The 16,257-nt window shown below is 40.0% G+C and overlaps 1 protein-coding gene and 1 long non-coding RNA gene across 2 annotated transcripts in view; both read right to left on the bottom strand.

Annotated features, from left to right (window-relative positions):
- Positions 1–10,507, bottom strand: part of senp6a (SUMO specific peptidase 6a) — a 36,911-nt gene extending 26,404 nt beyond the window's left edge. Inside the window, 4 exon segments of the mRNA XM_032543791.1 lie at positions 286–392; positions 778–841; positions 2,347–2,440; positions 10,368–10,507. Coding sequence (XP_032399682.1) covers positions 286–392; positions 778–841; positions 2,347–2,440; positions 10,368–10,398 — 296 coding nt within the window. The 5' untranslated portion in view covers positions 10,399–10,507.
- LOC116706831 (uncharacterized) lies at positions 5,818–8,840 on the bottom strand. Its single transcript, XR_004336317.1, has 2 exons — positions 8,777–8,840; positions 5,818–5,956 (listed from the first exon to the last, which is right to left on the bottom strand). It is a non-coding gene; the product is annotated as an uncharacterized LOC116706831 (long non-coding RNA).
- Positions 10,508–16,257: the final 5,750 nt, after the last annotated feature.

Here is a 16,257-nt window from a genome sequence, read left to right as displayed (position 1 = left end):
TTTTCAAACCACTGTAAACCTTGAAAACTGTTACCGGCCCACGCCTATTGGCAAGTGTAGATTTATTCTGATTATTTGAGGAAAAGCAACGTGATTCTTCTGACAAAAATATTACATTTGTGAACTTAAAGCAGAAATTAAGTCATTTAATCCAAATTTTCTGACTTATTTTTAATCATCGCACTGTTTTTATGTCTAAAGCACCAAAGGACAAATACATCCCAGACTTTTAGAGCTGTGAAGCAACACTGCAGAGTTTACATGAATATAAATAGAGTTCTGTACCTTAGCCTTTTGGGCGGCAGCTTGTTCAGAGGCCTCATGTGATTATTTGGCCGGTTTTCATACGTTCTCAAAGGGTCAGAGGAAGTGAAGTGCCTAAGAGTGGGAGACTGAGCAGATGACAAAAAGAGAACATATTAGTGTAGATGTAGCCTTAAACTTCATGTTTGACCATCTGTCTTTTCTGACATTACTTAAATCCAGAGTGAATTTACAGAACAATCAGAGGCCAACATCCATCGCTCACTCACACCCCCCCAAAAAACAACAACAACAGCAGCAGCAGCAGCAGCAGCAGCCTCCAGGGGCCTCCCGTAGCACCCCAGCAGTGTTAGCTCATGTCTCATGTAGCGCCGGGGTCCTTTGGGCAGCATCTCTCTGCAGAGCCAAGCTTTGGCGCTGTCTTCAGGGTTAATCGGAGAGCCCCACGCCCACGTCAACATCATCCAGGGTGAGAGTCAGATAATGAGAGGGAGTTCAGGGAGAGCGGTTTACCTTTTTCTCCTCGGGGGACGTGGGCTGCTGCCTGTCCATCTCCTCTGTGCTCATCACGCTCGCACTAACAGGAAACACAAATACAAACATATTACAGTCAGACTGTGTGTTTGTGTGTGTCTGTATGTGTGTGTGTGCCCGCAATCTACTTTAAAACGTGTACTGTACATGTCTCTCTGTGTGTATCAGTATGTATGAAATGACAAAGTGGATTCTAGGGTGTGACCGATATCAAACTGCGGTTACTTTTATTCAGTAGTTTTAGCACTTAATGTGCCAACAGCTGATATTTAAAACCAGAATATGAGGACGTCATCTTGGGCTTTTGGGAAGACATGTTTCCCCTTTTTCTGAAATTTTAGAGACCAAATCGACCAATCTATTTATCCAGAAAATGAAAACAGTTGTTAGTTGCAGCCCCAGACCTTTGTACTATTTCCCAAATTGTATAGCCTATACAATTGACTGACAACATTTTAAACAGATTAAAATGCTGATATTATGCTCATTTTTAGGTTCATAATTGTATTTTGAGGTTATATCAGAATAGGTTTACAAGGTTTAATTTGCACAAAACATATTTTTGTTGTACTGCCCATGGCTGGAGCTCCTCTTTTCACCCTGTGTGGTGAGCTCTGTTTTAGCTAGAGTGAGGCATCACACTTCTATCCAATCTTTGTTGGGAGTTGCACATGTGTAGTAGCTAGTTACTGCGCTCCTATCTAGAAGCAAGCGTTGCTAGCGGTTAGCCACCGCATTCTCAATGGCAAAACACTGCTAAAACACAGATGAGTTCACCCTAATCTATAAACGAAGTTGTATGGAACTACTTACATGTCCCTGTTCTGTAGGTATTCCACGAAAAGTTGGAAGTGTGCCCTTGTTTTGAAGAAGTCCCCCGGCTAATCCTGCCTTGTACTGACCAAGTTGGAGAAACGGCTAGCTGATGTGGTATTAGCTAAAGTGGTCGGCACACACCAAATGTTTTGGCCAGTGACGTAGACGGCCCTCACCCGGAGACGGCAGAGGACATTCAGAAACCGCTATCTCACTCAAAACAGCATGGGTGGGTTGTTTTCCAAGTTTGTATGCGTATGGAAGCACCAGAGACACAAAATAACACCCCAAATCCCAGAAAAGTGTTTTTTTCATAATATGGGCACTTTAATAAAAGAGAAAAATCCTCATGTCTTTAAATCTAGATTAAATGTGCAAAAAAGCATTTACCTATTTAAAAAAAAAGAGTAAAGAAAGCTACATTTCTCCCAAGGTGTATTTTTTTTCCCGATCAGGACGAACCGCGATGATTAATAAAACAGCCGACATATCGGTCCAACCCTAGCCGACTCTGACTTGTAAAACAGAAGAGAGGATTTTCATGTGTCCGCACAAATCTGTACTGCTGCACTGAAAAAGACCGGTGCGTATATCATTAGGAGACGGGAATAGCTTGCTCATCAGCAGAGGTGTCTTTCACTGGGGTCTTTTTCCTGTGCGTGTGGTGGGCGAGTGATGCAGTGCAGCGCTGGCTGGACGGGGTGGAGGGGGGGGGGGGGAAGAAGTGCTTACTCATGACTCCTTTCCTCTTCACTGTCACCAGAAAGAGAAAAGCTCCAGTTGTGCTTGTACCCTCCATCTCGTCTGGTCTCTGATCTATCCAGGGCTTGAATTGGAACAATAAACCAGACTCACATCAGTGGGGGGGGGGGGGGTGGGGGTTGGTTACATGAGCACACACAGCAACACATCAGCTGAAATGAAGCCACATTTCAGGGGGCTCATCATTTCAACGAGAAGATTTGAAAAACTGGTAACAATTGCAGGGTTTTCCCTACCAGTGTAAGGCTTGGGCCAGAAACACACCGCACGCTGAGGAGTCGCGAATAGTTCAGGTAGCGGAGCCATTTTTAATTTAACCGCCCATGTTATTCAATCTGTTGCCAAAACGGCCAGGCCGGCCCGTGTGCTGCAGCGACCGTTTTGGCGTCGCCTCTATTTCTTGTGTCAAGCCAGGCAGGATGTCACATACAGGAAGGCCCCAGTGCAACTGGACACTTTACAAAATAAACCAAATTTCAAATAAAACACCCAGGTTTACGGGGATCTTGACTACTCAGCTGTGTGAGCGAGACAAGCGCACACGCACGCACGCACGCACGCAGCACGCACGCACACCACGCAGCACGAGCACCAGCACGCACGCACCGCACCACCACACACACCACACACACACACACACACACACACACACACACACACACACACACACACACACACACACACACACACACACACACACACAAAACACACACACACACACACACACACACACCCGACACACACACACAACCACACACACAACACACACAGACACACACACACCCACATCACAAAACACTACACACAACACACACAATACACACATCACACACACACACAACACACTACACACACAAACACACACATCACACACACACAACGAAACACAACACAACACACCACACACACAACACACACACACCAACACACACAACTACACACAACACAGAGCGTTAGCATGCAGTGTGGTTTCCTGGCGTTAAGCCAGCATCCAAGCAAGTGAATGTAAAATCAATGTGAGATTAAAACTCACTTCAGCTGTAAAAGCATTGTTCTATAAATAACAAAACAATACACTCATGTCACTTCAGTAAAGTTTGGGCAAAGGTCATGTTTCTTTCTTTTTGCAGACTTAATTAATCAACTCATTCTTTTAGTTGTGGTCAATAAGCATGGATGGTGAAATGAGCTGGATAATACAAATAACCCTCTGTAAATAAAGACTGTTATTACCAACAAATATGATTTGTGACATGAGAGTAGGTATAAAAGCGCTGCATATGTGTAAAATGATTCAGCACTTTTTTCATAGTTTCATCAATTACAGAGGAACTGGACATTCAAGTCATTGCCAAAATGCAGATTTCTCCCAAACACATGACATGACAACATGACTTTGCGTTAATGTACACGTCGACTTTTTAAGCCAAGTGTCTTAAAACTCCCCCCCCCCCCCCTTATGACCGACTGTCAAACTGGATGATAAAAGAAAGTTCTGTGGCGGTCATTGTTTGCGTTTGTTTCACAAAGAGTTTAACCCTAACCAGACCGACAACAAAGATAGAAATCATATCACATCCATACACGGATAGTAGTGTACAGTTGTTAAAACATATTATATGACACACTTGTATCGGATCAGTACTCGGTATCAGAATTGGTATTGGGAAGGAAAAATGGTATCGGACCATCTCTAGTTTAACCATGAATCAGCTAATTTAAATTGCTTACGTTAACGTATTGTGTGTGTGTGAACAGTTAATTTAATATTGTGTGTGGCGTTTTGGCGTACTTGGCGATAAACCGGAACATTGATTGATCGATCGATTTCTTCCATAAATTAAATTATATACTAATTCTGCTTTAAATGGGTTCTTGCAGCGATTTGCGGTACACATTACGTCATAGAAATCTAAATGCGTTCCACACAGGGAGGCAGCTGCACACTTTACATTTGGGTGAAAAAGGGGAATAAAAGCATCAAATGAGTTCTCAGTCTAGGTTTCAACAGGGGGGAGAAACTGCTGGATCGGTGCATCCCCAGACACGTCTGTCAAATAGAGATATTATCGTGCAGTCTGATCCCAGCATGAGACAAACTCGACAACATTAGAGCTGCAACGATTAGCAGACTAATCGGAGTAGTCGACTGAGAGAAAAATAAGTGGTAATAGTTTAAGTCATATTTCATGCAGAAATGGCAGAAGAGGCTGTGTCAGCCTCTCAAATATGGGTGTTCATTGCTTTTCTGATTATCTTTGGTGTAACGATAAACCACGATAAAAATGTTGACGTTAATAATTACTGTTTTCATTTAAGATCTCATGATTATCACGGTGCATTACCACGGTGTGTAAACCGTGTTTAATCCTTCCCAGCGCCATCCGAGTCTCCTGAAGTTGCCGTGCAGGCGCACTGCGTAGCCTCCAACGTGCGTTTCCTGAAGTAGGAATCATGGTGGAAGGAGGAGATGACAGCGCTCGGGACATTTATCAGTTCTCTAAAAGGACTGAGTCTGAACATGGGCATATTTTGGTTCTTATAAGAATGCCGAAGGACAGTTGATTGGAGATAGTTATCCTGTCTGCAGAACGTGCAGAAAAAAAGTTTCTGCTAAAGGCATTGAAGAAACTTTAAAAAATGAAGGGGGTATATATTAAAAACCGTGATCATATTAGTCACTATAACCGTGAGGTTACATCTTCATACATTTACATCCCTATTTCTGACATGTTATAGACTAAACGATTATGAAAATAACTGCACGCAGTCCCAGATGACATAAAATCCCCCCCACCACGCAAATAAATCGAATTCCAACCTTTGTCTGAGAAGCTGGACGTCTCCACAAGGAGCTTTGACACCATCCAATGAGACATTTTTTACACCTCTTTTTGTATTCCTCCCTTTCGACAGTCTGCACGGAAATGTGGATTGATTAAAGCCCGCTGGAACATTCATGTGCAACTGTTTTGGAATAATGACTCCCCCAAAGTGTTTGGCGATGAAACATCTATTATCTCAATGCCGAATAATAATCACCGCCGTCATTCTGCAGTAAAGTTTGAAGCGGCATCACAGCACTATCAATCAGGCGGCGCCATAAAAAAAACAATCTAACTGGAGCGATAAAGGTAATGCACAGGTTGGAATTGAACCTGCAGCCTCTTCACGTGAGGTGCACGCTCTACCAGGTGAGCTACCCAGGCGCCCCATAGATCAGGATTAATCCAAGCACTGTTACATACCTGTTTTTATATACTGTATTTGTCCAAATTTGTATTTCAAATAACTGGACAACAACTGCTGCAGCCGTCCACAACATATTTCCACATGTACATCGGTAACCTATAGGTTTCATTCAACCAAAACTAGAGCTGTGATGGTTGGAAAAGTGGAAAAATGACCCAAAATGTCATTTTCAAACTTTTATTTTGTTTCTGTCCACTTTGAATGAAGTGGGTTTTTTACGATGCTAAAATTACTTTATTTACATGAAGTCTGGTGGGTTAAGCAAACGCAATTTTGAGGATGTTTTTATGTTTAAAAAAGGATCTTACTCTTTAACAGAAAGGTCGACCTTCTTGAAATTTCTTTTCATAATGCTGTCAGACAATGCTTGTAATACTTACAATATTAATCTGAGCCTGTCAGTTGCAAAACAAGCACTTTTGTGAAGATAAATACAAGTTGCACAATTGTCCTATTAATTATCATTGGAGCTTGTTTCTCCGCTGCCGACTGCAGCGATCTCGCTTCATACTGGACCGATGTCAGATTGTTCCCATCAGTCACTTAGACACAAACACATAGGAACATAGGGTCCAGGTTGAAAGGAAAAAAAAAAACGGTAAATACCCTTTAATGGATACTACGCATCTGGCTGCGAGCCCAGCAGGTAAACATTAGTCAAACTTTAATCTTTTGGCAATCAGTTACTGTCATTTCATATACATACAGGCCTTAAAAGCTGCATCTTTTTCTCCCAATGATTTTAATAGTAGTATTTAAAAAAAAGTTCTTTTTTAAAGATTTTTTGGGGATCATGATCATGTTTACTGTGGTGCGTAGTCACCCCCCTTCGTCAACCGCACTGTCCACACACACACACACACACACACACACACACACACACACACACACCACACACACACACACACACACACACACACACACACACACACACACACACACACACACACACACACACACACACACACACACACCACACACACACACACACACACACTAATGACAAGTAATAAGCAAACTCTGTTGTTTTGCAGACTAACGGTTTGTCAGTTTGCCACAAATCTTGAAATTTTGACAAATTCTTGTAAACTTAACTGCTGGCTAAAGTAACCATCCTCTGCTGGAGCATTTATGATGGATTAGAAAAACCAAAACAAACCAACGTGGCTACTTAATATGCACGAGAATGACGCCATCTTCATGTTCACGTCTTCACTCTTGATGATGAAGCTGGTTGTATTCTGGCCCTCATGACCCCTGACATAAGACTAGGTTTCAATTAAGTACATTTTCACAATGATATGGATATCCATTTCAGGGACTTGTTAAATGCCAAAAAAATAAACTTCAAAAGTTTAGAAAATCATATATTTGATTATGATCGCAGGGCTTTTCTGCTTTAGTCTCGTTCAATCCCACACGAGCCAAATTAAGCCTGTTCTAATCTCTTATACACAGCTAATACACAGTCACCCCCCCCACACGCTTTGCTCTCTCTTCCAGCTTTATAAATCAGGAAAAAAAATCCCCTAAAAAGGTTATAAGGGGTAATTTAGATTCCCTCTAAGGAATTAGTACGCTCATTTCTTTTACAACAGCGGGTTTTCCTGCAGGAACAAATCAATGATAGAGGATCTCTGACGACACAGACAAGACTCATCCAAACAGACTCAAGTGTGTGAGGCGCTTGTTCAGCTTGAAAGAGAACTTTGACTCTTACATGACTAAAATCCAAGCTCCACAGCTTGTTGTCACTCACAACTGCACTTAACCCTCAGTCAGTAGATATGCATCTATACATTAAACATGCAGTCAATCTCCCAAAAAACACTGGGGCTGGTTTCACCAAGGCTGTAGTGTGTGTGTGGTAGAGCGAGTGAGAGAGTAACGGTGATTATCTTCAGAGCGAGTAGAGACTCTAGAGTCATATTGAGAGAAACAAAGTGTCTTCCCGGTTCTTTCTGACCACGGTGGGAAATCTTTAGCAGGAGAAGTTAACCCTATCCTTGATTTCATGTTGCGAACTGGGAAGAAGAACCAGGACAAGAGTCGGGGGGGCAATGCAACGCGACCAAGCCACAGTAGAGCGACGTGTGTCCCTGTGACGTGTAGTTACAATATTCGAGAGGTGCATTTCAGGCGTAGGTCCGTTTCTCCATGAACCTACGTACGTAGAAGTATTCGTCCTTAGGGTTAACTCCCTTGGATTCAAGCTGAAGACACTAACTTGAATCACAACATCTGCAGATCCAGTCTGGCTGGGGAGTTTTGTTGTAGAGCTGACAAGATTAATTGATAAGTTGTCAACTATTAAACTAATCACCAACTTATTTGATAATTGATTAATTGGTTGGAGTAATTTTTGTGAAATTTCTTTCAGGAATTTTTTTTCACATAAAGAGAAACAAAGAATATCAACAGATTTAATAGGGGTAAAATGATTAAAATGTCTAAAAATTTAAAATAAAAAACTCAAAAGTTAACTACACAACACTTAAAGGGTAATTACTGTTTTTTCAATCTGGGCCCTATGTTCCTAAATATGTTCCTAAGTTTTTGTGTCTAAGTGACTGATGGGAACAATCTTTGACATCGGTCCAGTATTAAGAGAGATCGCTGCAGTCGGCAGCGGAGAAACAAGCTACAATGTAAGTTAATAGGACAATTGTCGAGCTTGTATTTACTTTCACAAAAGTGCTCGTTTTGACAGACTAAGATTCATAAAATCAAAGTGTCTGACAACATTATTGAAATGATCCCTTCCAAGATAGACCTTTAAAACCTCTTTGGGACCTTTCTGTTCAACCAGAAACAGCTCTGAAGTCGCTAGCGCTCAACCCACCAGACTCCATTTAAACAAATTGTACTTTTAGCGTGTTTGTAGCCAACATATTTTCACATGTCAATCTGTAGACTGTGTGTTTATTTCAATCAAAACTTGAGTTGTGATGGTTGGAAAAGTGGAAAGACGTCCCAAAACGTATTTTCATAGTTTTATTTAGCTACTGTCGACTTTGAATAAAAGTGTGTTTTACAATGCTAAAATTATCGTTTATTTACATGAAGTCTGGTGGGTTTAGCAAACAAAAATTTTGAGGATGTTTTTATGTGTAAAAAAAGGATCTTACTCTTTAACAGAAAGGTCAACCTCCTTAGAAATCCTTTCCATAATGTCACACACTTAGAATATTAATCTGTCATGGCAAAACAAGGGGAATTCAAAGAGTTCAAATGGGGAAAGTATGAAGAAATTACCCAAGTTCAATATGTGTGTTTTTTTTTGTTTTTTTTAACTGTTTCAACATCTTTCCAAAAGTCGATAAGTAATCGTGTGGAATAATCCTGATTTCAATAATGACCAAAACAATGTCTATCATGACTTTTTTTCCATAACCTAGCAACCGTCGCTACCTCCCTGCTGCTTCACGGTCTCACTCAGGACAAGGCGACTGAGCAAGGCATTAATGACTTATGGTATTTCATTTTCTGAGCCTTTCACTAAGATGTTTTTAATGTTTCTTTCGAGGTATTTATTCACGTTTTTAAGTGTGAACTATTAGAGAAAACGAAGACCACCCAGAAACATCATGAAACAGGGGACATTTCGTTTACAAACGTCTACAATGGACTATTAATGTTAGCCAGCTAATATTTGAAGCTACGAAGTTAGCATGCTAGTGGAAACTTTTTTACTACTTCTACTACTTCTTTTTTTTTTTTATTTAAACAAAAGTGCTAAACATTGGTCCAGATGACATCATACAGAAAAGTGCACAACACATTTAAAAAGAAGAAGTTATTAAACCGTTAAAATGTTATAATTAGTTGCTGCAAATTCGGCTTTTAAACATGCATTTTCTCATGTTCTTTTGCACTAGCGCTTTCTACACAAAAATAACTAATAATACCTGCGTTATGTTGCGTTATTAGTTGTAGCTAACTGAAGAACTACCGGTACATTCATTTATTAATTGATTGAATATGGGTGGATGCTATTAAAATGTAATGTAATGTGCTATAAATCCGTATAATATCCACATAGTCATCTCACGTTATAAAGAGCCTTCCACTGTAGATATTTCTGTTCGTACACAGATTAAACAGATGACATACAATGCGTTAACTAATCTGTAATTGTTGTTGGTTTATCCTTCATCTTTGGCTAGACCCAGGCTAACGTTACCGCTTTCCCTTTGCTTCCAGTCTTTGTGCAAAGCTAGTTTGGAGGCTGGTTGGGTGTCACTTAATGTTTTTATGTCTCTTATTAAAAGGGTTGCTTGATTGTATTGTGTTGTAAAACGTGAAACGTTGTGTGGTGGCTAACAGCCTAGAAAAAGGAAGGAAGGCCTGTCACCCAGCTCCCACATTGCAGACCCAGCTAGCTAACGTCAGTGCTAACGCTGCTAGCTTAACGTTAAGGTTTTGCAAAAAGCCCAATATTCTGTTTAAAATTCGCCGAACCGGACCACCCATCCATTGTTCCGTCTTTCCAAATCTAATGCCCAAATATGTGTCACTGTCACCGGCCTACCAGCGCTCATTTCACCCCGGCTAGTTTAGGATGTTACGTTATGTTATATTAGCAAGCAAAACGAAGCTAATGTTAGCCAGTTAGCTCTTAACTGTGCTCCACCAGCGGACCCCGAATTCTGCCTCAGCAAGCAGGAATCCGGAGCACTGTGTGCGGGTAAAAAAGCAGGTGTCCGTCCGTAGCAGCGTAGAGGAGTGTCACAGCTTACCTTCAAAGAAAAAGCTGCGATTGTGGGCCATGTTTATTCCATGATCCTCCTTAGATAACAGTCTTGTTCATCGGAGACCTGGGGCAGAGTAGCTCTATAGCTGCTTGACTGCTAGGAAAGGTTGCTGCACAAATCCAACTCACTGCCGGAAGTCTAACAACTGGGACTTCAGAATAAAAGATGCTTTTGTCTACTAACAACCAAGTGCACACCGTGCTGTGGAGCTTTAAATTCCTGTGGCTACGTGTTAGTCCGTGCACAGATATTTAGTAACTTTATTTGATGTAAAACAAACCAAAGTAGACCAGTGGGTAATTCTTTAAGTCTTTGCCATAGTATTTAACTACCGTGTATACTACAACAACAGCATAATAGAGTTCCTGTAAATCAGTTAAGAGACCCCAAGATTTTGAGTGGCAACTATCAAACTTCTTTTTTGTTGTTGTTGATTAACAGTTTTTTTTCAAAGACAGAGACTTTGAGGGGTTAAGACTGTGTCAAGACAGAGACTTTGAGGGGTTGAGACAGAGTCAAGACAGAGACTTTTAGGGATTGAGAGTCAAGACAGAGACTTTGAGGGGTTGAGAGTCAAGACAGAGACTTTGAGGGGTTGAGACAGAGTCAAGACAGAGACTTTTAGGGATTGAGAGTCAAGACAGAGACTTTGAGGGGTTGAGAGTCAAGACCGAGACTTAAGGGGTTGAGACAGAGTCAAGACAGAGACTTTGAGGGGTTGAGAGTCAAGACCGAGACTTAAGGGGTTGAGACAGAGTCAAGACAGAGACTTTGAGGGATTGAGAGTCAAGACAGAGACTTTGAGGGATTGAGAGTCAAGACAGACCTTAAGATTAGAGAGGACGGCTTATGAACGTGTAAGTTATCTCAGTTATAAATGTTTACCTTTGCACGTCATAAATTATAATATTGTTCAATTCAGTTTAGTTTATTTATATTATATTTTCCTGATGATATTTACATACTTTTACTTAAGTAACATTTTTAATGCAGGACTTTTACTTGTTACAGTGTGGTATTACTTCTTCCACCACAGGTTCTGGCTTACACATATCATGTTACTTTGTGGAATTTTATTTTGAAGGTTATTTTCGGAAGTCTAATGTTCTAACTTCAGTGAATTTGGTTGCCTACTAACCTGCACTGCTCTGTGCACGAGCCTGGAGTTTGTATATGTCATCTTTATCCTCTGACACAGCCAGACACACAGATGTGTTTGTTTTTCTGCAGGAATGTTAATTCAAAAATCATTTACCTGGCAGAATATTTAAAGAAATAAAGTGTCAGAAAGAAAAAATAAGCTCATTATAATGTCATACTTGAGGAATTAGGAGACAATGTTAGGAAAATGTCACATGGGATTTACAAAAAAAACACATCACAAATGAAACAAAATAACTTATACATAAAGATAAAATAATTTCTATCCCAATGTGTATATTTTACCTTTAGTTATTATTATAATAAATACATTATGTGTATACATATTTGGCATTGGTACCATATCATAATAAGAGATATCATTATAAGAGAGAGCGAAAAAAAAAAGTCAAAAAGATTGTACATTTCAAGAACATAGTCGAAATATTTATATATTTTTTCAAGAAAGAAAGTTGTTGCCAAGAAAGTATTGCCACATGATTGTTTTATTTATTTGTTTATTTACTGAGTCGTACTTTAGCATTAAAGAGAGAGAAAAAGAAATGCCAAGCATCAATGTGTAGTCCTCCATCCTTTATGTGAAGAGAGATGATAAGAGCCACAGTAGATGGCGATGTTCCTCACACAAATGAGAAATCACCGTCAGTATCATGATGTCACTGCACAAACTCCTCTGCAGGGAGATTATAATCATTTAGAGCAGGGGTGTCAAACTCAAAAGGGCCACACTGGGAAATGAGAATCACATCAAGGGCCATGCATGGATTATAGACATGCTTTTATATCATCGAAAAAGTCAAATATTTGACTAATAGGAGGAAATGTCATTCTTATATGAGGCTCCTTTTCAACTACAAGGTCAATATTGGTTTTCACTAATGACAAAACACCAAATTACCTGTGTATTTATGTGGGACTAAGCTTTAGGAGCTTTCCATCTTTACTCTCCTCCCTCGACTGTTTTTGACTGGCGAGATGGAAACAACAACTGCTTCAGTGAGTTGTTAAAATCTTTCTTTTTTAGTAAACTCTGTGAACACAAACAATGTTCTCAATGCTGAGTTCATGTTTAGAGTCTGCGGTGATACTTGGAGCAAAGTCTCATGTTGTGTCGAGCCTTCTTAGAGTTTAAAAGCAGTGATTTTGATCTGATCATAGTAGTGTCCCTAGCGCTCCCATTCAAAACGCCAGTTGACAGAAAAACAATAATACCTAAAAGTGGCGTTTCCGTCCTAATTATGCTTTTAAATGAAAGTTTGACTGGGATACATTAATATCTACACCAAATGTGGTCCACATGCAGAAAATATATGACGGGATATATGCAGATGATGTTAGAGGATTAGTCAAAAGCATCACCAAAACCAGTGGGAGCCATCTTCTGGGGAACATTAATGTCTGTAAAAAATGCCACAGCTGTCCATCCCACAGTTGTTGTATACACTTTTTAAGAAATAAATCTGTAAAATAACAGAAAAAGACAAAACGCTGGAAAGAATTGCCCAAAATGTCAAATAAAAACTTCAGTAATGCAATAAAATGCCACAAATGGGGAAATAGGGACAGCGTGGACTTCTTTAACCTATCAAAACCCTTTATTTCTGTCAAATAAAGCAACAAAAAACGCCAGAAACATTTAATAAGCAAAACTGTTGCAAAAACACCAAAAACGTCTAAAAAAAATTGGTCAAAAAAAGCAAAATGTCAAAAGTTGTGAGGGTGAATCTCATTCTATGGACAATTTCTGTTAAAATATACGGACATACAACTGTCGCGCACAGATATTTGTTAGTGTATTTTTCAGTCAGAACCAAAAAGTTGGACGGACATTGCCCTTCTTAGAGTTTAAAAGCAGTGATTTTGAACTGATCATAGTAGTGTCCCTAGCGCTCCCATTCAAAAGGCCAGTTGACAGAAAAACAATAATACTTAACAGTGGCGTTTCCGTCCTAATAATGCTTATGAACGAAAGTTTGACTCGGGTACATTCACAAAAAGACCCTAGGTTGCTTTTTGGTGAGAGTTACGCTTTAAGCACATATTGACCTATTGCATGTCTCATTTAGCCTTCTCACATGCAGTTTACAGACGTAATGCCATAACAGTCAGGAAAAAGTCTCTCAGCCGCTCGTAGAGTTTAGCAAATCAAGCAAAACAAAGATTACATTTATAAAAGCAGGCTATCACACAGCCGACTCACAGTAGCCCGTTTCTTAGCCTGAATGTGAAAACTCGCTGCTTTTTTGGGAATTTCTGAGTCTCAAAGTCGGCAAATCTGCCAAATTCTACTTTGAGTGTCGCATGATTTGAGTTTGACATGTGTGACTTAGACAGAACAAGAATCTTTAACTCATCTTTTTCAAAATGTTCAAAATGTTAAATAAAAACTTCAGTGATTTAATAAAAAGCCACAAACGGGGAAATAGGGACAGTGTGGACTTCTTTAATCTCCCAAAACCCTTTAATCATGTCAAATAAAACACCAAAGTGTCAAAAAACGACAACACATTTTTTTTAAAGCCAAAATGTTGAAAAAGCACCAAACACGTCAAAAAAATTGGTCAAAAAAAGCAACAAAAATGTCTAAAGATGTGAGGGTGAATCTACTTCTATGGACAATTTCTGTTAAAATGTACAGACATACAACTGTTACACGCAGATATTTGTTAGAGTGTATATATCAGTCAGAACCAAAGAGGTGGACGGACATTGCCTTCCACAGAGTCATGCCGCTTAAAATGTCTAAAACAAATGCAACACTGCAATAACAATTGCTGTGTTTCCACCCGTTCACCACACCCTGACTTCCTCCTGCACTCACGCACCCACCAAACAGCTGCCACCATTCATGTGTTATCTTTTATTCTCCATTAACCTCTGTCGAATGAATGAGAGAACTGCTGTGTGATAATCATCTCCGTGCTTTAACGAGGGGGGGAGGCCATTACTCAATTCACTCTAACGGGCTGCTCCGGCTCCAGCTCTGCATATTTCATTGTGAATTATCAGGAACTATGGAAACTGATGGAAACTGTGCTGGGCTTTCCTCTCTGGCACGAGCTGAAGTGTTAAAGATACAGTTGTTTCTTTTGTTTCCAAGAGTGAGAGAAGACTGGCGCTGCTGCGGATCACAAAAGTCCCTGTTCGAATTGGATACATTTTTGGTACATGACTATATTTTTTGTTTTTTTAAATGATTTCCATTAATTACTTAAAGAACTGTCATAAAACACACTGTGTTGAAGTCTTTACTTTCTTCTAAACCACAATTCTTTTCCCTAAACTTAACTAGTTGTCGCCATGTAACATTCACTTTTTGTTGCCTAAACCTAACCGCAATGTGCGTCAAAACCACCGGCAGCTCGCGGTGCCCTGTTCCCGTCTCAAACCCCCTATTCTCAGGGAACATAACTACCAACTGTCGCTGATTCAACGGAGCTCTATAGCCGGCGTCACAGCTTTTCAAATTCTTCTGCTCTGCTAACTACTATCTAACGGAGCGTGTTAAAAGCAGTTGTTGGAGACGCCCATGGCTACTAGAGGAGCGGAAGAACTTGAGAGCTACAGAGCTCCGTCGAATCAGCGGCAGTTGGTAGTTGAGTTACCCAAGAATAGGGGGCTTTGAGCCGGGCACAGGGCACCCCGAGCTTCCGGTAGTTTCGGCGGACATTACAGTTAAGGTGACAAAAAGTGACCGTCAGGCAACGATGACAGTTAAGTTTAGGCACCAACATGACTAGTTAAGTTCAGGAAAAAGATTGTAGTTTGGATTAAGGATTACACATTGTCAACTTTGCACTTTGTTTGCAATTCTGTAACACACTTTGCAAAACTCTACACAAGTTTTCTTACATTAGACACTTTGGTCAAGAAGAAATCTCCAGTTATCATCGGGAAAACACTTGTTCAAAATGCAAAACTCATCTGGCAATTGTAGGCACTTATATACACACCTGAAAAGACTTGTAGAAAAAACAGAACACCAATCGGTCTGAGCTTTAGAACTACAAATACGCTTCAGGTAAGCCTATTTGCACATTAAGATTTTATGTTAATTATATATAAATTATGTCTGATTATAAAGATACTAGCCAACAATATAACGGCCTACAGGTCCAGCTGAGACGATCAGACCATTAAACACAACTGGTTGGATCCTTAATGGGAGGATTTTTCTGCATTGAGTATTTTTACTTTTAAAAGTCTAAATTCTTTTCAATGCAGGACTTTTACTTGTTACAGAGTATTTTTTTTTCAGATTGGTATTAGTAATTTTACACGAGTAAAGGATCTGAATAGTTCTTCCCCCACTGAAAGTGACACAACTAATGCAAACCTCATAAAAAAACAACACAAAACAGAGATAGACAGACGGACAGATGGACAGTCAGACAGACAGAGAGAGAGAGAGCTGTAATTGTCATTCAACTGTACATGCATAATGCACATATGAACTGAATTTTTGTTAACTGGGTCATAAATACTGACTTAACTAAAAGTACAAGTATAAAAACAAAGGCCACAGAGTGTTAGTTCTACATTAAAACGTGACACTAAATGGGGAGTTTGATAGCAGAATAAATACTATTATTGCTCATATTGAATGGCGGTTTATAAAAACAAAGTTATTGCACATTTAAAAAGAGCCGAGCCGAGCCAAAGCCAAGCCCCTGGCTGTGAGAAAGGAGGAGGACCGGCTGATAGCTCAGCTGTT

Source organism: Etheostoma spectabile, chromosome 18 (assembly GCF_008692095.1).
Source record: "Etheostoma spectabile isolate EspeVRDwgs_2016 chromosome 18, UIUC_Espe_1.0, whole genome shotgun sequence".
Lineage (NCBI taxonomy): Eukaryota > Metazoa > Chordata > Actinopteri > Perciformes > Percidae > Etheostoma > Etheostoma spectabile.
Note: the sequence above shows the minus strand (reverse complement) of the source record. Positions and strands in the feature narration are given on the sequence as shown.